Source organism: Chelonoidis abingdonii, chromosome 4 (assembly GCF_003597395.2).
Source record: "Chelonoidis abingdonii isolate Lonesome George chromosome 4, CheloAbing_2.0, whole genome shotgun sequence".
NCBI lineage: Eukaryota > Metazoa > Chordata > Testudines > Testudinidae > Chelonoidis > Chelonoidis abingdonii.
The window spans coordinates 104464290-104489335 of NC_133772.1; the positions used below are offsets into that span (position 1 = coordinate 104464290).

The window sequence follows — 25046 nt, forward strand, 5'->3', positions numbered from 1 at the left end:
TTAGGGAGGTGGTGGAATTTCCTTCCTTACAGGTCTTTAAGGCCTGGCTTGACAAAGCCCTGGCTGGGATGATTCTATGATTCCAGATGGTAGAATGCTTACTGAGTCTCGCTTTAGTAGGACAGGATGGGAGTGGCTCTCAAGGAAGTGACTGTTGGACTAATGTTCAAGAAATGAAACTGATACCTCGGCAATTATAGCCAAGCCTTGAATCTTCCTGTTTTCAGGAAGATTGTTGAGAAGTTTATAGCAATGACCACACTGCACTTTGGGGAGGGGGTGGGGTTGTCTGGCTGGCCGAATGAAGGGAACTGTGTTTTTTGGCTTGGAGGAGAAATGAAAACTGCTGCAAAAGGGTCAGTGTGGTCACTTACTCATCCCCTGGGAATGAAGGGTTTAAAGGGGCAGCCCTGTGCCTAACGCCTCCTTTTTACACAGATCAGGCTGAGGCAGCACCCACCCTCCCTGTGGGCATTACACTAGCCACCCCTTTTTTTAGAGGAGCTGGAAAGGAATTTTTTCTTTGCCACCATATTGGCCTAGGTGCAGCTGGGATTTTTACACCTTCCCCACCATGGGTCCAGCAAGGGCTTTGTACATGCATGGCATGATGGATGGTAGGCTATATATCACAGCTTATTATTTAAGTGTAGGGCAGATGTCCAGTGCAGGTACTCCATAGGGAAGGTATACATGGCTTGGAAAAGGACTTAAAAAGAGGTGTTCATTAAAGGAACGAACAGGGGAGGAGGGTTGGGGACTCCTATGATTGGTACATCAGGGAGCCAACACTCCATTATTATAGCCCACCTTAACCTTCATATAAGGGAAGGGGATGGTAAGAGCCTAGCAATGCATTTACTGTAGGGACCGCAATGGAAAAAGAGGGGGAGCAGGTAATTACAGAATAAACCAGGGGGTTACTTGCACTGTACACTTTTATCTACCGGATAGTCCCAAACATTTAATAATAAAGTTGCGGCATGATTAAATCCATGTCAAATGTCTCCTGTCCTTCTTTCGGTATAACTAGACAATACAGATTAGGCATTTTCTGGAATTCTCAGTGTTTCCAAGATCTTTTTGAGTGAAACTGTAGACCTGGGTTAAGACATGCATACTGTTTGGTTATTTGTTTGACAATTTTCTGGCAGTGGACAAAAACAAATAATCATGCTGATTATTTTTGTTTTACAATTGGATTTGATGCAGATGGAATATTGTGCATGGACCCATAGACCTTCACAGTAATAGATGTAAGTTGTTAATAGGAACCGCTGAGTGCTCATTTCTTTTGGAAATCAAGTCATTTATTTAGCTCCCTACCTATGGACTTAGGAGTCTAAGTTCACACAGTCATGGTATATATGGACACCTATACACTAGTCCCTGCATCTGTAATGCACACACAACTTTTCAAAATGAAATAAACCTTTTATTCAAAAATTACGCGTAATATCATGCAAAGAGACCTAATGATATTAAACAATGTGGCACTATTTTACCTAAGATGTAACCAGAGCACCTCATTACATAGTTGATTAGCTATTAATTATACTATATAAACATCAAATTACTTATTTTCAAAATGGTAGCCATTAGAGTATAAAAAACAAGTGCATATAAAATATGGTAAGAGCATGTCACTTTGTCATGTATATTAAAACCATCTATGTCTCATTAAATCTGAAATCCACTATAAGTAAGTTTTCCAATCTCCACTAACCTCCTAGGGGGAGTATATAAAAGAGAAAATGGATATAATTAACAGTATTACAAAGTATAATCCATATATTTGGGAGAGAACATTTAGAACATTTTAAAAAACATTAGCTATGCTAGTTGCTAAATCTGCTACCATTTCGTTTGACTTACTTTCCACTGAACTACGAGACTAATTTATTACCACTGTTCACTACAGTATGTAAACCATTGTTTCTTAAAGGAAATGTATTGTCCTATGCAAATTATACCTATAGCTACTGCATACAGAGAAATACTCCTGTTAATAAAATAAACACAACAGTGCTTTTGATTTTTATTCTATGGCATTACATTTTAAATTGTATATATGGTAGAGGAAAAAGTTATTTCATTTTGCAGTTGTTTTCCTTTCCCTTTTCATTTGAAGAAAAGGTTGAATGCTATAGGTAAATGTGGTGAGGACATAGGATGGGAACATGATGGTATGCATGGGAAGATGTTTCATTCCTGAGTAGACCATTATTTTGACTTATTTTTCTGTTATGAAAATCAATATTGGTTCTGCATTAACTTAGGTGTACTTTTTATTAATGTACTGCTGCACATTTTCTTTTGGAATACTGCTGTGCAGTAATAATACATAGTATTTTTATAGCACTGTCCACCCACAGACCCGTATGTGCTGTACAAACATAGTGAATGAAGCCTCGCTAAACCTTTGGGGTAGGTATAGTTTTTCTCCTTTTTAGAAATGGGGAAATTGAAACACAAAGGCTTTGTCTACACTTACAGTTTTGCAGCGCTGGCAGTTACAGCTATGGTCGTACAGCTGTGTACGGCCAGCGCTGCAGTGTATCCACACTGACAGCGACCAGCACTGCAATGTGTCCACACTTGCACCAGTTGCAGCGCTGCTGTGAGTGGTGCATTGTGGGCAGCTGTCCCACAGAGCACCTCGTCCCATTTTGTCGCTGTGGGTCGTGGGAAGGGAACGGAAGGGTGCGGGTCATTCCGCTTCCTGTTCCAACGACCCGTGCTGCCAGGGAATCGGACCCCACGCCTAAGAGGGCCCCGCACCTTAGGCACCTTTTTAATTTTTTTTTTAGTTTACCCCGTCCCCAGCTGTGGTCTGCTCCATGGTCCCGCTCCTTTGGAGTGAAGCGCCGGCGGAGCGGCGGCATGGCCCTGCTCTCCCAGCTGAGCTCCAGCCGGGCTGCGGGCTTGCAGCGCTCGGCGGGCTCCAGCATGAGAGTGGGGGCGGCGGGGCTTTGTCGCGCTCTCGGCCAGGAGAACGAGTCGCGGAGCTTGCCGTGTCGGCCGGAGCGCGGCAAAGCCCGGCGACCCCGGCTGGAGCTCCGGCCGGAGCGCGGCAAGCCCGGCGACCCCGGCTGGAGCTCTGAGCCCCTTTAAATAGCCCGCTGAGCCTGGGGCAGTGAGGGGGGTATTTAAAAGTCCTGGGCTCCAGCTGCTCTGCACCCCCCGGTCCTTCAAATAGCCGCCGGAGCCCGCCTCCCTCTTGCATCCCAGTGCTGCCGCGCGCTATTTAAAAGGTCCCGGAGTAGAAGGGGGTTTGGGGCTACTTAAAGGCTGGGTCGGCAGCTGCCTCTGCTGCACCTTGATTGCCCATACAGTCCGGCCCCCCTGCCTGCAGCACAGCTATGCACCCCGTGCCCACAGCCCCCTCTGCCAAACACCCTGTCCTGTCTCCAGCCAACCCCTGCCACACACCCCTGCAGCCCTGCCCAAAGCCGCGCCAGCCCCCACACATCTGCTGCGCGACCAGCGGTCTGATGCACTCTGCCCAGCCCGCATCCCCCTGCCCTGCTTTCGCAGTTCAAGCCCCTGCTGCACCCGCACTGCCTGAGCCAGCCCCCCACACCTTGTCGCCAACCAGCCCACATCCCTTGCCTGCCTGCCAGCCAGACCCTACTCCAGTCAACCCTTGCCCTGCCTTCAGCAGCCCATGTCCATGCTGCCCTGCAGTTTCAGGGATTAACCTGAGGACGCTTGAACCACAAATGTGCATACCCCAGGGAGTGGCGGGGACGGCACACATGTGAAACAGGCAGTCATTATAACCAAGTAATCAGCATATATGATTGCAATGTATAATAATTTTATTATTCATATAGTGTATGGAAAGTAAAATATACATGAAAGAAATGAGAGGCTTTTTTTTTTCCACTTTTTTTTTTACAGTCATCCTGCCTGATCTGTGCTTCTCTTGGTAGTCAATTCCTTTCTCTTGGCAGCCTTCTCTTGCTCTTGGCAGCCTGTTCCTTTTTCATGTTTTCTTATCCTCCAGTTTGCAACTTTTTATTTTCTGTGGAATACAGATTCCTAACTGCTTTCACCATCTCTCTAGTCTTCCTTGGTTTTTTCTTAGTTTGCAGTCTTTCAGAAGTCTGCACTGAATGGAGCAGTATTCAAGTCACTTTAAAAAAACACAGAGAGATAAACTGTTATAGATAGAGCCTGCATTGTTTTTAAGAGTTTTTGTAGGCATTCATTTACACATTCTGAGCATAGCAACAGAGAGGCCGCAGCTGCGAGGATAGAGATGGCGGTTTTCCACAACGCGGCTCACAGTGGAAGGGGGGGGCTGCCACGTGGCTCACCTGGAAGGTGGGGGTGGGGGTTTGCTTCACTGTGGAAGCATGGGTTTTCTGTGACTTGTGGAAAAGCAAAGAGCAGCTACAGGGAAATAACACTGAACCCACACCCACATCTGCCACAGCAGCTACTCTCAGAGAGCCATCTTGCACACGCAGCTCACCTGGAAGGGTGGGGGTAGGGGTTGTTTCACTCTGGAACGCCGATGGGTTTCTGTGGCTTGTAAAGCAAGAGCAAGCCTAACAAGGGAAAAAATCAATGGGCTCTTCCACATCTAGGCATGCTTGCAGGCAGCCATAGCCCCTGATCCAAAAACATTTGCATCCTTATATAAAAGCTTCTTACCAGGACAGCTCGCTCTGCTGGTTCTCATACCAAAGTCCAGCAGCTGCGACTGGCTAGCTTCTCTGGCTGAAAATAGCTTCACTGCCTGATGACACCTGGGATCTCCAAAACACACTCCAGTAGCCTCCTCTTGGGTGTCCTCTACAACATCCCCCTCCTCTCCAGGCTCTGAGCCAGGGCAGTGGAAGTGCGAGCAATGACCAGAGAGCTGAAGAAAGGAATGCGTGGGATAAGTCCTAATACCCTGGAGGCAAATAAAAACGCTGGTGAGTGGTCCACAACCTGATGACCAGCGCTGGTCTCGCTACACCGGAAGCAGACCCAGGTGTACAGCCAGCGCTGCAAACAGGGAGTTGCAGCGCTGGCTGAGCTTTTAAGTGTAGACACCTGCTAAGTTGCAGCGCTGTAACCCCCTCGCCAGCGCTGCAACTTGCAAGTGTAGCCAAGCCCAAAGAAATTACATGTCTTCCCCAAGCTCTCTGGCAGAGTCAAAGCTCGAACCCAGCTGTTCTAATTCCTAGGTCTTTACTTTCACCACAAGACCATCCTTCCTGTCTCTAAGTTGCCTTTCTATACAGTCCTTATGTGGTGAAGAAAGACTGTTTCTTATGTTGCTGTTTGTTTTGATTTAAAGTTCAATTTGTGCTGGATATGATTTTTCAGTTTTCCTTCATTATTATCGGAATGAATGCTAGCTATTGTCATCATTTGCTATACTGTATATGATTATTTTGTTCTACATTTTTCACATCAACAAAAAGTCCTATATATTCTGGTCAGCTCAGTATTCTCAACATAGCACTAGGTACGACTGTTTTGGAAACCCAGCATACTCAATCACTCCCTCCATCAGCTTGCTGGGGCCAGAGGCTGCTGCAAACATTTTTCACACTCAGCTCCCAAATTAGAAGAATGAGCCTCATTTCAGTCTATAGTGACACTTACTGGCTGATCAACAGTGATGTTAAGTGATCATGCAAACAGATTAGTCCAGCCTGCTATGGGGAGGAGAGTTGTAGTGACAGGATCATTGTATGCAAAGAAGAGAGTATAGGGTAGATAGGGGTGTTTTGTGTTGTTGAGCATTAACATTTTTGACCGCTGCTTAGGACCTTTATTTCATACTATTGCTACGCCTAACCATTATAAACCTCATGAATTAGAACCTCAAAAATCATGAGATTTTTTTAAAATATATAAATTTGAGGGAGGGGGTTATTGCTCTTCTGGTTTTTGAGCTGTTAGGGTTCACCTTTTCAACCTTTTCCTTGCAATCATGAGGGCCAGAAACATACTCTTTTTTAATGAAACAGGAGATTCTCATATAAACACATAACTCTAGGCACTGGGATTTTAACAAACAGGCAAAATATCATGAGACTCACAATTAAGTTGTGTGACTTGGCAAAACTGATTTTCTAGCTTGATGATGTTGCCTACACCTGGGAAAGGGGCGAGAAGAGACCTGGAGTAGGAAGGGATGAGGAGTAAAAATGGGGAGGGGAATGCACATTCTTTAGCAACAATTATCAGAGGGGTAGCCATGTTAGTCTGGATCTGTAAAAGCAGCAACGAATCCTGTGGCTCCTTATAGACAAACAGACATTTTGGAGCATGAGTTTTCGTGGATGAATACCCACTTTGTCAGATGCGTGTAGTGGAAATTTCCAGGGGCAGGTATATATATGCAAGCAGGCTAGAGATAATGAGGTTAGTTCAATCAGGGAGGACGAGGCCCTGTTCTAGCAGTTGAGGTGTGAAAACTCAAGGAGGAGAAACTTGGTTTTTAGTTTGGCAAGCCATTCCAGTCTTGTTTAATCCTGAGCTGATGGTGTCAACGCAGTACTGAAGCTCAGCAGTTCTCTTTGAAGTCTGTCCCTGAGTTTTTTTTGCTGCAAGATGGCCACCTTAAGGTCGCTAATAGTGTGGCCAGGGAGTGTGAAGTGTTCTCCTACAGGTTTTTGTAATATTGCCATTTCTAATATCTGATTGTGTCCATTTATCTTCTCCGTAGAGACTGTCCAGATTGGCCAATGTACATAGCAGAGGCATTGGCTGGCAATAATGATAGCGTATATTAACATTGGTGGACGTGCAGGTGAATGAATCGTGATAGTGTGGCTGATCTGGTTAGGTCCTGTGATGATGTCGCTGTGTATGATTGTGGGCAAGTTGGCAGAATTTTGTAGGTGTTGGTACTCCTGTCTGAGGGGTTTTAGCAGATGCGGTTGTACTAGTGCTTGGTTGTAGACAATGGATCATGTGATGTGCCTGGGATGGAAGCTGGAGCATGGTAGATAGGCATAGTGGTCATAGGTTTCAGTATAGGGTGGTGTTAATGTGACGCATCACTTATTTGGCACCGTGGTGTCTAGAAAAGTGGACGTCCCCTGTAGCATGTGTCCGCGGCTGAGGTTGATGGTGGGGTGGAAGCTGTTGAAATACGGTGGAATTTAGGAAGGGGGAGGAGGGAAGTAGGGAAGTAAGGAACGGGAAGGCAGTGGGGGTAGGAGGGGGGGGGTGGGGGCTCACTTCCATGGGTCCAGATGAATGAAGAGGTTCATCAGTGTAGACGTAGGTAGAGAAGGGGCATGAGTGGACGAGAACTGAGGAAGCGTTGTTCCCAGGTCGGCCATAAAAATATCAGATATTAGGAATGGCAATATACAAAAACTGTAGAAGAACACTTCAACCTCCTGGCCACACTATAGCAGACCTTAAGGTGGCCAGCCGTCTTGCAGCAAAAAATTCAGGACCAGACTTCAAAGAGAAAACTACTGAGCTTCAGTTCATCTGCAATTTGACACCATCAGCTCAGGATTAAACAAAGACTATGAATGGCTTGCCAACTACAAACCGGTTCTCCTCCCTTGGTTTTCACACCTCAACTGCTAGAACAGGGCCTCATCCTCCCTGATTGAACTAACCTCATTATCTCTAGCTTGCTTGCATATATATACCTGCCCCTGGAAATTTCCACTACATGCATCTGACGAAGCGGGTATTCACCCACGAAAGCTGATGCTCCAAAACATCTGTTAGTCTATAAGGTGCCACAGGATTCTTTAGCAACAGTTTTTTGTAAATCTTGTTATATGAGCTTGGTCAGTGCAGAGAACTGTGTGAATTATTGGCTAGCGAAGGAGATTGATCTTATATTGATACAAGTATGCTGCTTTCCCCCCAAAAAATCCCTTCCCAAAGATGGAGAGGGACCTAATTACTTTATCAAACATTCACTGTGTTTCATAACAAAACTCATCCAGGGGCTCAGTTCAAGATAAATGATCCATCATGAGCCAAAAAAAAAGGCAGTGTATATGGTCTCATCTCACAGCCAATCTATTCAAGGACAAGCTTGGACTTGCTGGAGTTTCTTTCTCTCAAAATCCACTCAAGCAGCAGTGGATAAGCTGCTATTGCTTGTTGCCAGTCAACCTTAGAAAGTGCCCTCCACCTTCTTCTTAGTTATAATATCGGAGCACGTGCTCAGTTGAGTTGTCCATAATGTCACGTTTCTTAGAATTTTCTAATCTAATTTTATGGAGACCAATAAATAATGGACAAAATTTATAAACGTGAGTCCTAAAATTAGGCCCCTAAATCCATATTCAGGCACTGAAAATAAAATGTGGCCTGATTTTCAAAGGTGCTGAAAACCTGTCGCTCCCATTGATTTCAGTGGGACTGGTGGATGCTCAGCACGTCTGAAAATTAGGTCACGTATATTTGAAAATGTTGGCAAACATTTTCTCATTAAGAGTTTCTAAATGTCCATGAAATGCTGTATTTCACAGCTAGCAGGTTTTCTATGTAAAGGTAGTGACCTACCAGCTGCTGGTAATATTTGTACCTCTGAATCACTAAAACCACTGATGATAGGAATATTTCATTGAATTTGTGACTGGGCATGCCAGATATGCCACATGAATATTTCTTAATTTATGGCTTAGGACCGTCACTTTGCTCTGCAGCTCTAAAGCAACTAAACGTTTTATTGAAACAACATAGATAGCAATGGGTAATTAATCATCAGTTAGTGAGTCAGTCAAACACTTTGTATGGTGCTTTTCATTATAAATGTCTGCAAGTGTTGCTCAACATTCAGTATTGCAAATCTTAAAAACAAATCAGTTAAATAAAAGCCCATGGATAAGGCTTATGCCATGTTTGGATAAGCCATAAAATTATAGCCATAATCAAATTTTTATTTAAAAGAAAAAGCCAGCAACATGGATTTACAAAAAAGTACAGGCCCCAAGATGTGAGACTTTAGATAAACAATTGAGATCCATCAGGTCAAATACAAATTTTAACTCTGGTTGAAAGTTGGAAGCCAGTGCTGAGATTTGAGAAATGCGTGAACCGTTCCTAAAGGTGTCAGCGATCAGTTTTGCTATTTCATTCTGGATCCATTACTATTTGTGTAACAATGCTGCTGGTAGAGCTGCAAATAAAGAATTAAAGAAATTCAATGTGAATGTAACAAAAGCATGCAAAACAGTTTCCAAATCAACAGAAGTCAGGCAGGATTTAATCCTTTCTACATATCAAAATGATAAAAAAAACAAAACCTGTTGTAATAATTTAAATATTTTTATCAACAAAGAGCTATCCAAAGTCCCAAATCTTTTCACAGATGATAAAACCTTACCTAGTTTTAAATGGCTTAAACTTTAACAAGCTGGAAGACATCCAGTATGCAACTGTTTGAAATATAGCCTGATTAAGGTCAGATTCAAGAGCAGATAAGCTGACTGTCAAAACACTGAGGAACCCCAAATGAGCTTTTCTGACATCCATCCTAAGGCAACATTTATATAGGAAACAATAAGGAAGGCAGCACCCAGCCTTGTGACATTACATTACAATATAATGAGACAGATGCTGAATGATTTTTGCCAAAAAGGTGGGATTCTGCCACTGCCCTTGAGAAGCATAGATGTTTTCACAACTTCAAGTTACAGGTTAATGCTCTAATTATTGCTATTCAAGAGAGAGCTCACTTTGTGCTTCAGTTCGGTTTTCCTTTTAAAGCCACAATCATATAAATTCCCATGTAAGGATAAAAATCCTACCTGAGACTGCAGCCTTCACCACACCATTCTGTTTTGATTTTGGATCCTGACCTGTGAACCTTCTGGTTGTGCTTTCTTTTTTTTTCAGATCCTCACATTTTAAATAATCAAAGGTTAAAATTAATTGTAGGCCAATCTCAGTCTGTTTCTAAAACATTGTTTTGACCCTCATTCACTCCTACCTTATGGCTCCTTTACTCTAGCTCCCCTGACAAAAAAAAATGGGCCACAAAGCCAGAAGATCCAGCCACCAGGGAATTCCCACTGCAGATGGAGAATGCCCCATATGTTATAGTGCAACTGTAAATAGTTCTCAGCTAACCTGCTTCACAGCCCTTGGTTTCATAAGCAGCCAGACGCAAGTTAAGGCAGCCCTGAGGCCACTTTAACCCATGTCAAGGGCCAAACCAGGCCTCAACAGCTCCCACAATAACAGAGACATGAAGGTGTTATAAACCCATATTTTCCCCCAGCCTTGAGTCCCTCATCTGGCAGAGATTGGATGCGACAATGAATCAGACCCTTTTTTTTAATTTCATATTTTGCCCCCTGCTCACCTTTTTATTATCTTTCTTGTTGCAGAAATAATAACTCTCCTATTGACATTATCACCAGGGGATCTACCTGAAGTAAGTGGATCCTCATGCTAGCAGCAAACATGAGACAGGAAGAGCCAGTGGAACGATCTTCAAGACTGGAATAGCTGAGAAATGTTGTGCAGACTCCCATAACAAACCACAGGACACCTAACAACAGCATGGGTGTAAAGATGTTTTTCCCCTACTAACTGCAGTCTTGCTTCAGTCCCTATGAAATTTTCCCCACTCACAGTCCCCTTACACACTCGGTAGTGTGGTCTCTCAAGCCAGCTGGCCCTATTGTTTACTACAACTGGTCAGGGGAAAGAAACGGGGCTGAGACTCACCAGTTCCTCTCTTTTCTCTTCAACAGGTAGGGTCTATGGGTGAATCCCAGGCTGTGAGAGAGGATTTAGGAGACAACAGCTGTAAAGAAACTGCTCTGTTTCCTTTCCCTTCTCAATACCTTAACTGTAAGGACTGCCTGGTTAGAGAGAGGCTGTCCCAGCTGTGCAGGGTATCAAAACCAGAGAATCTGTCATGCAAAATGACACAGATTGTGCAAATGACGCACAGTTCTTCTCCCAGCCTTCTCTACTATCAATATCTAGAGAAGTGTGCGGTCTTCTTTTTCCTCATCCCTCCAAAACAGGCCAGAAGTTCTGTTCTCCTAGAGGAACTGAGGTAGAGAAGATTTATTCCTTAGCCCCTAACTAGCTTTGCATCTTTTGGGAGCACCAGATACTTGTTCCTGCATACCCCCCACTACCACTCTGGATGTCTTTGAAGCTATGTTGTTCCCTTGGCCTTCCTATCCATAGCTCTTGTATCTATGCAAGTTATTGCCTCCTGCTGCCTTTCGTCTGCTGTTGCATGAGGATCCATTTACAGGAGAATACAGACATCTCCTCTTCTAACACCATCAGTAGGGTGAGAGACTTATTCCTGCAACAAAAAAGAATAAAGGAGGTGTAGAGGGGAGCAAAATGTGATCTAAAATAAAAAGACAGAAACACTTCCACCACGCTGAAAATAGATTGATCTATATTAATTAACAGGTTTTTAAAAGTGAGAGTCAGTGATTTGGCTCAACCCCAAGGTTGATTTCCTTTATGGGATAGAAAAACCCAGTAGAGAAATGTCTGAGACCTGACAAAATACAGTGCACTTTCTCCATTAAGGCCCACTTGATAACCACTGGATTTACTTGATTGCCTATAACTGCCCCTTTGGACCCATTGCACTGCATTTACAGTCCAAATCAGACCACTATTAGTGGATTATTGATCTACTAAAGTCCTCTAGAGCCATTAAATCCTGCTAAAGAGAGTTTCTTTTAAATGGGTGGATCATTGACCGAAAAGACTGTAACAGATCTTCTGTCACCATAATGGTCTGTGGTCTATGAAACTTTCACACATTTGTCAGAAATCAACATCTTAACATTTGTCTGTAAGTGATTAAATGGTGATGATAAATATTCAGTACTCAGCCCAGGGATTAAGTGCTATATTATTGGCTTTGATATCAATTTGAGTTACCCAATTTTTGCCTCAATTATACAGGATAGGTTTCCTAGATTTAGTCTTACCTGGGAGTTAATAGAACATCTGCCCATCAGGGAGCATTATTATGGACTATTCACAGTGAGTAGTGCATTATTGTGGACTTATTCACAGTGAGTAGTAGTTTACTCTACCAGCAATCCCATTTATTTCAATGGGATTATTTGAAGAGTAAAGTCTAATTTAATGTGAGTAAGGATATCAGAATCAGCTCCTCTATGAGAAACATTTAGTCAAAAAGACCATGCTTTATAGTCTGAAGGACTATTTCATCCCTGAAGGTTTCTATTCATTGCATGTTACAAAATACTGCATACCACAAACATGAGATGACAACATAGAAGGGACGGCAGTGTGTGGCAACATATTATTAGAGGAATGAACCTGACATGACATAATGGTGTCTGGAAGCAACAACGGGTAATAAAAAGAACAGGAGTACTTGTGGCACCTTAGAGACTAACAAATTTATTTCAGCATGAGCTTTCGTGAGCTACAGCTCACTTCTTCAGATGCATAGAATGGAACACACTGACATATCTCCTGTCTGTGTGTTCCATTCTATGCATCCAAAGAAGTGAGCTGTAGCTCACGAAAGCTCATGCTGAAATAAATTTGTTAGTCTCTAAGGTGCCACAAGTACTCCTGTTCTTTTTGCAGATACAGACTAACACGGCTGCTACTCTGAAATGGGTAATAAAGTTTCAGTTAGGCAGTGTGACCTCAATCTCAGCACACACATGCTGATGAGATAAGGGATAGTATCTTCTCACTTCCACATACAGGAAAATCAGGCCACACCTTTGCCTAATTAAACCTTTCTCCTCTGAGTATAAATGGAAGAAAATAGCTTCTACCTGGCTGTAGAGGAAAAACATTTCACAGCAGACTTTCCCTTTACTGGATCAGAGATCACAGGGAGGAGCACTTCACACCACCTGTTCCCTTTCTCTGTTAAATGAGAGACTGAAAAGGCCTCTTTAGCCTGGCTCTTGTTTATTTCTGATTAAAGAAATGGAAACCTGTGAACTTTGTTAAGGACTGAGCTCAAGAAGCCTGGAAAAAAACCAGTATACAAATATGGGCAAGATAAGACAGAAAGTTGAGAAAATATTTTCATTGAATATTCTTTTTATTTTAGATGAACTAATTCTTTGCAATAAGACTAGGAACAATATTCCAGAAAAGAGTGCTTGTTGTCACTGCATAAACAGATATAGTTGAAAGCACAAGAATATCTCTGCCTCTAGTGTTCCTAAGCAAACTCAGACATGGACATCATTTATTAGGAATGGGGATGATGTTATTTCCAAGCAATCTTTTTGTTCACCCAGGTTTAAAGTTGGCTCATCAGTGTGACAAAACATCCCAAGGAACTATCTTTTCTCTACTCTAGCTGTTTTCATTTCCCCCTTCCTGCCTCCTTGCCTGATCTCAAGTCCCTGAAAAGACTAAATCAGTTTATTTTCTATACACTGCTTTCCCATCTGAAGTTATACCAGGGAGCTCTTCTTTTGTAATAAAACCTGAAAGCACTCAGTGCCTCCTAGAATGTATGAAGACCATTGCAGAAAGACAAGGAAAATATACCAGCCTAGAAGCTCGAAAGGACTAGGTTAAGGAGGGGAAGGAGTAGGCAGAGTAGCCACATCTGGCTCAGACCTACCTGTTACAGTATTGGCATACCTTCATGCACTAAAGCTATATAAAAAAAATTTTAACGATGTATATTTAAGTCTCTGGGTAGATACTGGGTTCTAAATGCTATGAGTCATCATAATCCTTTTTCATTAAAGTTGAATGAAATTCAGATATATAAAACAGTACTCCAAGCAATAAGGAGGTTGTTTTTATCTTAGGTCTGATGCTTGTTGAGATGAGACCTTCATTTCAGTTAAAGTTTTGAATTTAAATTAACTCCAGAACTCAAACCAAAATGCAGCTTGACCCACTGCTTTCTTCTCGGCTTCAGAATTTTGAAGATTTTCACCTCAACCTGAAGTTCTTCTCTTGAAACTTGACCCAGGTTTGCTGAAGGTTTTTCAAACCATGATGAAACTGGTTATTAAACCTAGCTCAAGTTTCAGATTTGTAATGCCAGGTGAATATAATGTGGTTTTCAGGTTTATTACAAAAGATGTACAAAGCGCTAATATTCATGCCCTGATCTTACCCTTCTGATGCTGTCTCTATTTCTTTAGAATATGTTGCTAAAAATTAACATTTTTCACTACATACTTCAAAATTTCTCCCATTTTCATTGGGATGAAAATCTTCTGAAATGTAAATACAAAGAGGACAGAAACTGGAAGAGTCTGGACATGTAAACAGTGCCATAGTGGGCAAAATGGCTTCTTCTATCACCTCTCTTTCTCTCCACAAATTATTTGGAAATGGCTACCTGGAGCCAATTTAACCTACAAATCAGTGTGTGTTGTGAATAAGTTCTAAAATCTTTTAATGTGAAAATGAATTCTAATTAACGTCTTCTCCTCCCTCTCACACACAAGAGAAAAATAAGGCTTCAGAAGACGTGTTTCATACTTTAGTAGCAACACTACATTTACATCCAACACCATTTTTCTTTTTTTTTTTTGGTTAAAAGTTACCTTTTTGTAATCGCAGACTAGTTTAGACTTTAGATAGCAGCATCTGAACAATAATGAACACTTTAACAGATTATTGCCAAAAGTGCATTTTTTATTCCAGGGAGACACTGTAATAGATACCAGCATTTTAGTAATGATAAAAGCAATCTGTAAGCTATTATCGTTTCCTTTAGAGTAACTTAATCTTCATATTGTTTTATATATCTGGAATGTTAATAGTGTTTTTAATTTAGAAGAAGTATATTACATATTACTAATTACATGTGAATATGAACTAAGTACCAGGCCAGTGAACTATCTTCTTAAAAACAAATATATGTAAAAGTACTTAACCGAGCATAAGGAGTGGAACAAATAAATTAAAGAATGTCATACAGAGATAATAACAGCTTTCATGGAATAAGCCTAAGAGAAGCATCAATTCTAGATTCAGTATTGTGTTTTATTTCACATACTGTACTTCAGGAGACAAGTTGGAAGGAATACAGGTGCTGCTTTTAGTCCCAAAAATGCTGTTTTAATTGTAATTGTTTGCAAATGATTTCAAAACCAATGTCTTTGTGTATCTTTTTACAAGTCAGTGATCTGATTTAATTAAAATTAAACCCAACACACTCAGATATCATGGCAATAATAAATACACACATAGGTGGATTGAACTTACAAAAATGAAATATTTATGTTACAATACTTAGATGGCAGTTAATTTTCTCTCTCTCTCAGGAAAAAATATGGAATTAGCATTGGAAATATGGATTTGTTTTAAAGAAATGTTGTGAACAATTTCCAAATTCGTTGTGCAGAAATAATGCACTGATCAGAGAATCCTAGAGAGGTGTGTTCAGCATAGCAATTTAGTGGCTTCTAATGCTATTAAAAGTATGTTTTTTAAATAAAGGAAACCAGTTCACTACGGGTGATTACGAAAGAAGTCGTAATCTACTTTAAACTGTCATTCCGTGTTTCTGACTTGCAATTAGATGATATTTCCAAAATGTCAATCTCTGATTCTGTTGTGTCCATCATCGTAATAAAATGTGACAGCAAAGATATTATATCAATACTTTTTCCATAATTAGCATTAAAGATCTCACAAGGGTGAACCAGAAAAGTTATACAAAGGTTTTCCAGTGAATGGGCCTGCAGGCAGCGTTATGCCTTTAAAATCTTTTAATATAGCCAAGACTGATGACAACCAGGAGAAAAATCTATGTGCAAACCCGTTTGGAGAGAATAGTTTTGTGGTGTATGATGTATGTTACATAAATGAGCTTATTAGGACTCTCATCTATTTTATTATTGGTGCCCAATTTAATAGAGGCATTTAAAAAACAATATTTCTGCCTGACTCCTTGAAATGAAGAAGATACATTGATATAATTGAGAGCAAATGATTGCATGTTGTGCCATTTAATCATGTCATTTTTCAATTGCTGTTTTTTGCACTTCACTGCATACTTATAGAATATTTAGCTTCAATATAGATTAAGTCCCACCATTTGCAACTAAGCGGTGATCCTATATTAGGTGACATTTTCTTTTAACCTTGAAATCAGTTAAAACACCCGCATTTGCCAGTATTTTCTTTAAAAGATGACAAGTCATCATTCACTTCCAGTCCATGGCATTTTGCTTTTTTTATTTTGAGGAATTACTTACCATTGGTTGTCTTTTTCATTCACTAATAGAAATTCTTATTTTCAATATTCATGCAGTATGCAAAGTTAATTTTAAAACACAAGCTGCAGCACAGCAAACAGTAGGAGCCAGCTAGCAGACAGCCACTGTCATCTCATGGAAAGCATTCTGTTGATACGTCATAATTCCAACTTCCTGTCCCGCCACTGTTTTACATCATTAGTGATAGCTGCATAAAAATAAAGGGTCAGACTTTTCATAGTCATTATTCTAGTCGTACGCCAACTCTGTTGAAATCTGTGGCATTACATACGCCTAAAGCAGACATAAAGTGATGAAATAGGCCCACCTTTGTTTTGAAGAGTTCATTTGCTGCTGTTTGTTCGCCACTTGAAAACATGACTCTGACTAGTATGATCATTATACTGAGAGCACCAGCAACGATTTGAATTAAGGTTGCATAAGAGCTTCCTTTCTCAAATTTTTGGCTGAATTTTACTAGCTTGGACTATGTCTGAATGTTGATTTTAAATAAATAAATACCAAAAAATCAAAATAAAAAAAAGTTTGAGTAACAGTTCAGTCATTTTCCATGATTACACTAGATAGGAAAAAAATATAAAGAGGGGATATAAAGCTTCATGCCTCAGGGCAGAAGGCTGGCAAAAGTTAGGCAGAAACTTCCACTTTGGGGTGGTTATTTCATAATTGCCCTCAGTGTATTCTTGCACCTTCTTCTGAAGCATCTAATATTGCCCATTGTCAGAAACAGAATACAGGATTAGAGAGACTCCTAGTCTGATTGGGTATGGCAATTCCTTTGTACCTAAAAGTACAAAGAAAGTGAAAACATGTAAGTTAGCATCTGTGGGCCCTTCAGACAACTTTCGTGACTCCAGAGACCTCCAGTATTTTCACTTAGATTGGGTCTTGAATTTTCTGAGATTTTTTTTTCACACAATAAAATATTCATAAGTATAAAGTCAATCAAACTTTAAACAAGAGAGACAAAAATGACTGAAATGCATTAAGATCTTGTGCAAACAAATTTCATTATTTACTAAAAGTATGTGGAAAAAATCATCTAATCATTTTGCTACAAAAATCATCTAAATTTTTGTATATGATAATTCAGATTCATGCTATAGAAATACAGTTTTGTGATACTACTATAAGGTGCTATCACAACTGATTGAAAGACCATACTCAAAGAGTATTTATGAATGATTGGCTGTAAAACTAAGGGGGGCATATCTTAGCAGGGTCTTGCAGGGGCCAGTCCTGGGTCTGGTACTAGTCAATATTTTCATGAATGACTTGGATAATGGAGTGGAGAGTATACTTATAAAATTTGCAGATAACAGCAAGATGTGAGGGGTTTCAAGATCTTTGGAGCACAGCAATAGAATTTAAAATGACTTCTGACAAATTAGAGAATTGGTCTGAACTCAACAAAATGAAATTCAGCAAAGACAAGCGCAAAGTACTTCACTTAGGAAAAATCAAATGAACAAAATGGGAAATAACTAGCTAGGAGGTAGTACTGCTGAAAAGGATCTAGGAGTTATAGTGGATCACAAATTGAATATGGATCAACAATGTGATGCAGCTGCGAAAAAGGCTAATATTCTGGGGTGAATTAACAAGAATGTTGTATTTAAAACATAGGAGGTAATTGTCCTAGTCTATTCAGCTCTTGTGAGGCCTCAGCTGGAGTACTGTGTCCAATTCTAGATACCTCACTTTAGGAAAGATGTGGAATAATTGGAGAGCCCAGAGAATAGGAACAAAAATGTTTTCAAAGGTCTAGAAAACATAATGAGAAAAGGTTAAAAATAACTGGGCATGTGTAACGGCCTTGGCCGGGGCTCAGCTCCTTGTTGCAGGGGCTGAGCGAATGTAGTCTGCAGTCCGAGCCCTTGGGTAGGGCGGACGGCGAATAAACAGTGTAGGTGCTCTGGCCCTTTGGAGCAGGGGAGAGCAACAAGCAGGTTAGAGGCTCTGGCCCCTTTGCAGGGCAGAGCAATCAGCAGTTTAGGGCTCTGCCCTTTGGGGCAGGCAGAGCAATCAGCAGTTTAGGGCCTGCCCTTGGGCAGCGGCAAGCATTAGGGCTCTGCCCTTGGGGCAGGGCAGAGCACCAAGCAGTTAGGGCTCGGCCCTTTGGGGCAGGGCAGGCAGTACGACAACTGAGGCAATCGGTTAAGTAAAGGAAGGGGGGAGTCTGCCACCCTTAAGGGGTGGCAGGGGGAACGCAGGCCCTCCCACTCCACTGCGTTCCAGCCCGGGGCCCTAGTAGCGGCTGTCGCCACTAAGGCGGTCAGTGGGGATCTGGCCCGAAACACACTGACCGGGTGAGCAGTAGGGTTCCCACCGAAACACACTGACAGGGTGGTCAGTGGGGATCCTGGCCGATGCACACGGCCATCAGCTCAGGGCCTTCCGCGGCCTGACTGTAGTCAGCCGCCCCCGGGCTACTTCCAACCTCCCCCTCCCTGAGTACCTGCCCTTCGCCAGTGTCGCCCAGGGGTTCCCAGATCATAGGTTCCTCAGCCGGCTCGGCAGTGGGGGGTCCAGTCCAGTCCTCAGCGTATCGGGGTTCAGGCGGTCTGGTCCTGTCCTCAGAGTACCGGGGTCCAGGCAGTCCGGTCCAGTCCTCAGCATCCCAGGGTTTGGGCGGTTCGGTCCAGTCCTCGGGGTACCAGGGTCCAGGTGGTCCGGTCCAGTCCTCGGGGTACCGGGGTTCGGGCAGTCTGGTCCAGTCCTCCACAGGGCGAGCGTCCGAAGGCTCGGCCCGCTGCTCTGGGTACTGGCCCCAGGGGAGGTCAGGCCAGGACCCCTCCGGATACCGGGCATGGGGTAGGCCAGGAGCTCGGGCACCCATGTCTGCCTTCTCCGGCGGCCTCCTTCTAACTGAGGGCTGGGACCGGGCTTTTATACTTCCTGTCCCGCCCTCTGACTTCCTGGGGGCGGGAACAGGCAGAGGGGGCCTTGGACTTCCGGTCCCGCCCTTTGGCTTCCTGGGGGTGGGGATAGGCGGCCAGGCCTCTGCCCGGGACCGCAGGGTTTCTGGCCTATTCCCTGTCTCAGGAGCGTGGGGGAGGGGACCCCCCTCGCTACAGCATGTTTAATCTTAAAAAAAGAAGACTGAGGGGAGACCTGATAACAGTGTTCAAATACGTTAAAGTCTGTTATAAAGAGGATGATACTCAATTGTTCTCCATGTCCATTGAAGATGAAAGTAATGCGCTTAATCTGCAGCAAGGGAGATTTAGGTTAGATATTAAAAAAATCTTTAACTATAATGGTAGTTAAGTTCTGGAATATGCTTCCAAGGGAGGTTGTGGAATCCCCATCACTGGAGGTTTTTACCAAGAGTTTGGACAAACACTGGTCAGAGACGGTCTGAGTTTACTTGATCCTCCCACAGCACAGTGGACTGGACATGATGACTTGTTGAGGTCCCTTCCAGCCCTACATTTCTATGATTCTGTGATACGAGAATTTTATCATTTTTGAACAATTTCAGCTTATCAGTTTTGTGCCATTGTCTAGCAATCGCTCTGCTTTAGAGATAAACATTGGGCTAGATTGATGCACTGGTCAATGGCAAAATACACTTTGTATTTAATAGTTTCCTTACTAAATTTCACACTCCATTTTTTGTTTTTTTTTGGACTTAAAGGAAGACTATCCAGTTGTTGAAAAATATTGCTTAGGACTCAGTTCACCAAGGAACTTAAACATGTGCCTAACGTATGTGCATAGTTCCATTGAATTTAAGATGACTCCTCACATGCTTAAAGTTCAGCATATGCTTAAGTACCTTGCAGCATCAGGGTCTTAGTATCCAAGCAGTAGTATTCTACCATGCTGTGTGAGAGTACATGATTCAACCCCTTGTCCCAGAACCATCCTGGGCACTAGGTTCTGCCTAGACAGTGCTCTTGGCCCCTGGGTTGGGAGCGGTCTTTGATGTCATTCAGCAGTGACCCTTCCAGATAATTTACGGTGTAGCATTAGCAGGCTCTGAAAGGAGAGCAGTCCAGCCGTTTTGAGTTGTCAGGTTGATAGTCACAAAGCACTAAACATAGGGTTATGCTGAGAGAAGAAAGATCTCCAGGGTTCTTCTGTGATGTATAGGAAATATGTTTTAATAAACACTGCATTGTAATATTACCTATATATTCACCAGACATCTCTATCTATATTGCAAAACATAGTTTACCTTACTGGGACAATTTATTCTAGACTTTTAAACAGAGGAGCCTAAAACAAGCCTCCTAATTCTATATATAGGCATCTGCCTGACTTTTTAAACTGCTGAGCACCAAGAGTTTCCACTGAGTGCAATCAGAGCGGTGGAATGTTCAGTGCTTTTGAAAGTCAGACAGGTGCCTAAAAATGGACTTAGGGTTTAAGGTTCATGCACTTCAGACTCCTGTGTCTGAAAATCCTGGTTCTCTTTGCTTTTCTTGTAATAAGTAATGGCTTTGTTGATTATGAGTTTTTGTAGAGGATAATATGCCAAACTATAGAGTTATACTACACCTCTACCCCGATACAACGCTGTCCTCGGGAGTCAAAAAATCTTACTGCATTATAAGTGAAACCACTTTATATTGAATTGCTTTGATCTGCTGGAGTGCATAGCCACTCCCCCCCTGGAGCGCTGCTTTACCACATTATATCTGAATTCGTGTTATATCGAGCCACATTTTATTGGGGTAGAGGTGTATTTAGAAATGTAAAAGAAATAACTGGTGAAGATTTGGAAATGAGAACTGTCTGTGCACAATCACTGTATTCACAATATTTCACATGACTATTCCAGTTCAATAGTTGCAAAGTATGGATAGGTATGGGACACTGTGAGATATCATATCAAAGATACAGATAATGATCATTTAGCAGGACATGTAACAGACCATAAATACTCCCTTTGGATTCACTGTAGCCTGCCATTGTATATATTGTTTGTGTGCCTTTACCTGATTAAGTCTCCTAGCCCTACAAGAGTCATTATAGTCATTCTTTTCCTTGTTAGAAATGAGTGTTTCATCCTCTTTTAATATTAATCATAACAAAACTACCATGGTTGAAGTCTATTGTCACACCCATGAAAATCAAGAATAGCTTCCGTGAAGTTAATGTTATTGTGCTGGTGGAAAACTGATGTAAACGAGAGATGAATTTGGTCCTGTATTTCTGCTTGCAGATAATACAATGTACAGGTCTTATTATAGCCCACATATTTTGGTTTATGAATGGAGTGGCCCTTAGTTTATCATATTATATGAGATTGTAACAGTATTATAGCATCCAACATTTTAGGGGATGCCATCATTAGGTACATCAAAGTAAGAGGATGAGTTAAGGGTGTAGGGCCAGATTCTCAGCTTCAGTAGAGTTTTTTCAGATTTTCACCAGGTTAACTGAGAGCAGAATCTAGCTCATAAAGCCACCATAATGTTCAATTTCGTTGCTGTTGCAGTGTTAAGTAAGACCTTCCACTTTATTTGTACCTAGATTTTTTTTTCTGGTGTAATATTAGGCTAATGAACAGCATCAGAAAGGAAATATTTCAGACATTTGATTACATCAAGAGCTGTGTAGAGATGTAGTAATGAATCCTAGGAAAATAAATAAGGGCAAGTTCAGGAAACTTAAGTGAAAATGCAGCACTGATCTAAATTGAATAATAACATTCCTGGTCATATTTTGCCATAAATAGTGGTTTGGAAATTTGTCATTCACCTTACTTAAAATTCAGAAATATTAAAGGTACAGAATTCTCTCATTACAGAAATAATGGAATTCCAGCTATCACCGAGTTGGGGTAATTTAAATAGCTATAGAATGCATTATATCAATAAGTGGAATATCTGTATGAAATGTCCACCTGCTGATATACTACTCAGTGTACTTTACAATGAAATGCACTTAATCATTTTAAGATGTCTTCTAATGAAGCCTTATCGGGATTAACATTTTGAACACAAATACTTTTAGGCATTAAAACTCACGCTCTAAATGAGATTGCATTGTCTTGTTTACCCTTGTTGATTAATAAGCAATCTGTTAACTGTTAGAACAATCAAATTGTGCCAGTAGATTAGTAATTCAGCTATGTTTGTGGATATAATCACCATTTCTTTTGAAGGCTTTGAATTAAAAAAAAATCATTTGTATGCTATCAGTAGGCAAAAGAAAGATATATATTTCTAGATATGTGCACCACTGTTTTGCTCCAGTCCTTCGGCTTAGGGTCATTGCACAAGCACAAATGCTTCTGGAGGGCAAATACTGTTTTGATGTACATCACTTCTAGATAAAGCAATATAATAATGCAGAAGCGTAACTTACTTTTTATAGAATATTGTTTTCTTATTCAAGTTTAGAAGGGGATGTGCAGCTTAATTATCAATATTTTTCAGTCATTGGCACTTGTGAACTGCTCTGAAAGTTGATGAGTTTATTTTACTTTTTAAAAAAAACAGAAAATTAAAAACAAAATACCTGTCCCATAAGAGAAACAAAAATGTTCAAATGATAGTTGAGATTTTCTCATAGGGTCATGTACTGTTATCTGTGGCATCCTCCAGAGGAAAACAGATGTTGGCAAGTTACAATTTAAATTATCTGGGAAAACTCCATGCATGAAATACATTATTACATACATAGCGTAATGCCATGAGAAGCACAAGTGCCAGTTAGGAATCATAAACACCTCTACTTCAATATAACGCTGTCCTCGGGAGCCAAAAAATCTTACTGTGTTATAGGTGAAACCAAGTTATATCGAACTTGATTTGATCCTCCAGAGCACCCAGCCCCGCCCCCCTGGAGCGCTGCTTTACCACATTATATCCGAATTCTTGTTATATTGGGGTACAAGTGTATTAGATTCACAGAATGCCATGAAAAGGTACATGGTCAAGTGCAAGGCTGAGGACTCTTCCTCATAGATTCCCATGCTATGTGCCCCCAAATCTCATAGCAATTACTGTAAAAAGACATCATGAGTTAATACAATACTGATGCAATGTTGAGTGTCCATAGAGGGTGGCTGGGTGTGGAGGTGATAACACTTGAAAACCCCATCCATGACCCTATACTGCACAGAAAAGTAGCCAGTCATTGTCCTTCAAAATTGGAGAAATGTGTCCCTTAATTGCAGTACAGGAGATGCACTACTTGTACTATTATCATATGAGGTTGTCAATGCAATTGTACAAGTTTCTTGAGCATATGCAACATTTCCTGGCCTCAGCTGCTATTTGGTAAAAACAAGGCTTGTTCACTGGTTTGAATTGCATGATGAGGCACAAACGGTATTCCTCTGTTGCACTGGATCTTTCTGATGAAATACGGTGGTTGCTATTAAATATTTGTAATTTTGAAAACAGATATAATTACTACAGTATTCCTATTTTAATTTCAGTGTGAGATACCTTAGGACTGTTCTAATCACAAGAAGCATTTGTAAAGATTGTAAAGACGACCACTGCACTTCCCTGCTGTACATTTTTCCTCGGAGTATAACATACGGCCCATCATTTCTAATGTTTTTCTAAGTAATATATTTTTTCTTTATTTTGATTTTCTAGATCTGCATTGAATTAAACATAGAATTAAACTATGCCATTTTATGAGTAAAGCGTTTGTTTATTTTTCCTGAAAGAGTCTTAAAATCCATTTTAAAACCTTGAATGACTAGATGTTGGCGGGATAATTAATTTTCAGAGACATGCCCCAGTGGAATAGGGGTTGGGGGGAACCCTGTACGTGCTGTAAATCGTTTGGCATCATTGAGACAGTTAGCTACATGTGGCATTAATTTGAAGAAGACTTAAAGTAGATTTGCAGCCTCATTGCCATTATTATTGCTATCTGTGAGTGCATCACCAAGCTTTGATATTAAGTATCAAGGAAACAATGAATGGAACACAGACATATTGTAAGAAGACTGAACACTACAAAGTATAAACTTAACGGTTAATTTTATACATTTATATACTATACTGCACTGACATCTGTCATTTCTCTGTCCTGCAGTCTCTGTGCTGTGAGATCAAACAGAGACGCCGTGGAGTAGCCTCTGTGTTGCGATTATGCCAGCACCTCCTGGATGACCAGGAGACCTGCAATCTGAATGCAGATCACCAGTCTATGCAGCTGATAATTGTAAATCTTGAAAGAAGATGGGAAGCCATTGTCATGCAAGCTGTCCAGTGGCAAACCAGACTACAAAAGAAGCTGGGAAAAGTCCCGGTGAGTGATGTTTACTTTAAATAGACCTAGTATTGTTTCATTTGTCACATGGAAGACAACATTCCAGTGGATGGCAAACATATTCATTTCACAGTGAATTTTCTGACAGAAGATGCCATTTCTAACCTCTACAGTCAACAAATAAAGTTTTATTTTTCACAAAACATTGTTGGATATGGACATGACTGATTAATAAGACAAACTCATAATATACATGTTCTGTTTGCTGCATTTTTAATCACATGGGATCTCATTCTGTGAAGGACTGGGCACATTCGACTCCTGTTGAAAGCAGTGCAAGTCAAGTTACTCAGAACTTAGTTGGATTGGGCCCATAATTTTTTATTGAATATGATACTTCATAAAAGTTCTGTACACTGTTAATAATGTTTTTAGCACCAGCCTATCACTAAGTGGATTCTTCTCATAGAACACCCTGCCCCAGAGTGCTAATGGTCTCAAAAGATCAACTGATAAAGTGTGTGGGAAAGGGATAAAGCACAAAAGCAAAGAGGCTGAGGTGATGAATGGCTCACATCTTGATGTTTGCATGTTTTTTTAAAAGATTATGTATCCAAACCTATCCCCTTGTGCCCGTCTATCTAGCCATTGATTAGTTGTCTAATTTCTTCTAGGTGTTGCAGA

At 41.2% G+C, this 25046-nt stretch overlaps 1 protein-coding gene across 2 annotated transcripts in view; it reads left to right on the forward strand.

The window, feature by feature from the left end:
- The window catches only part of AKAP6 (A-kinase anchoring protein 6), a 405462-nt gene that overhangs the window by 349356 nt on the left and 31060 nt on the right, over positions 1-25046 (forward strand). For both annotated transcript variants that reach the window (XM_032798440.2, XM_032798441.2), the window contains exon 12: positions 24186-24401. In XM_032798440.2, the coding sequence (XP_032654331.1) occupies positions 24186-24401 (216 nt within the window). The remainder of the gene's footprint in view (positions 1-24185; positions 24402-25046) is intronic.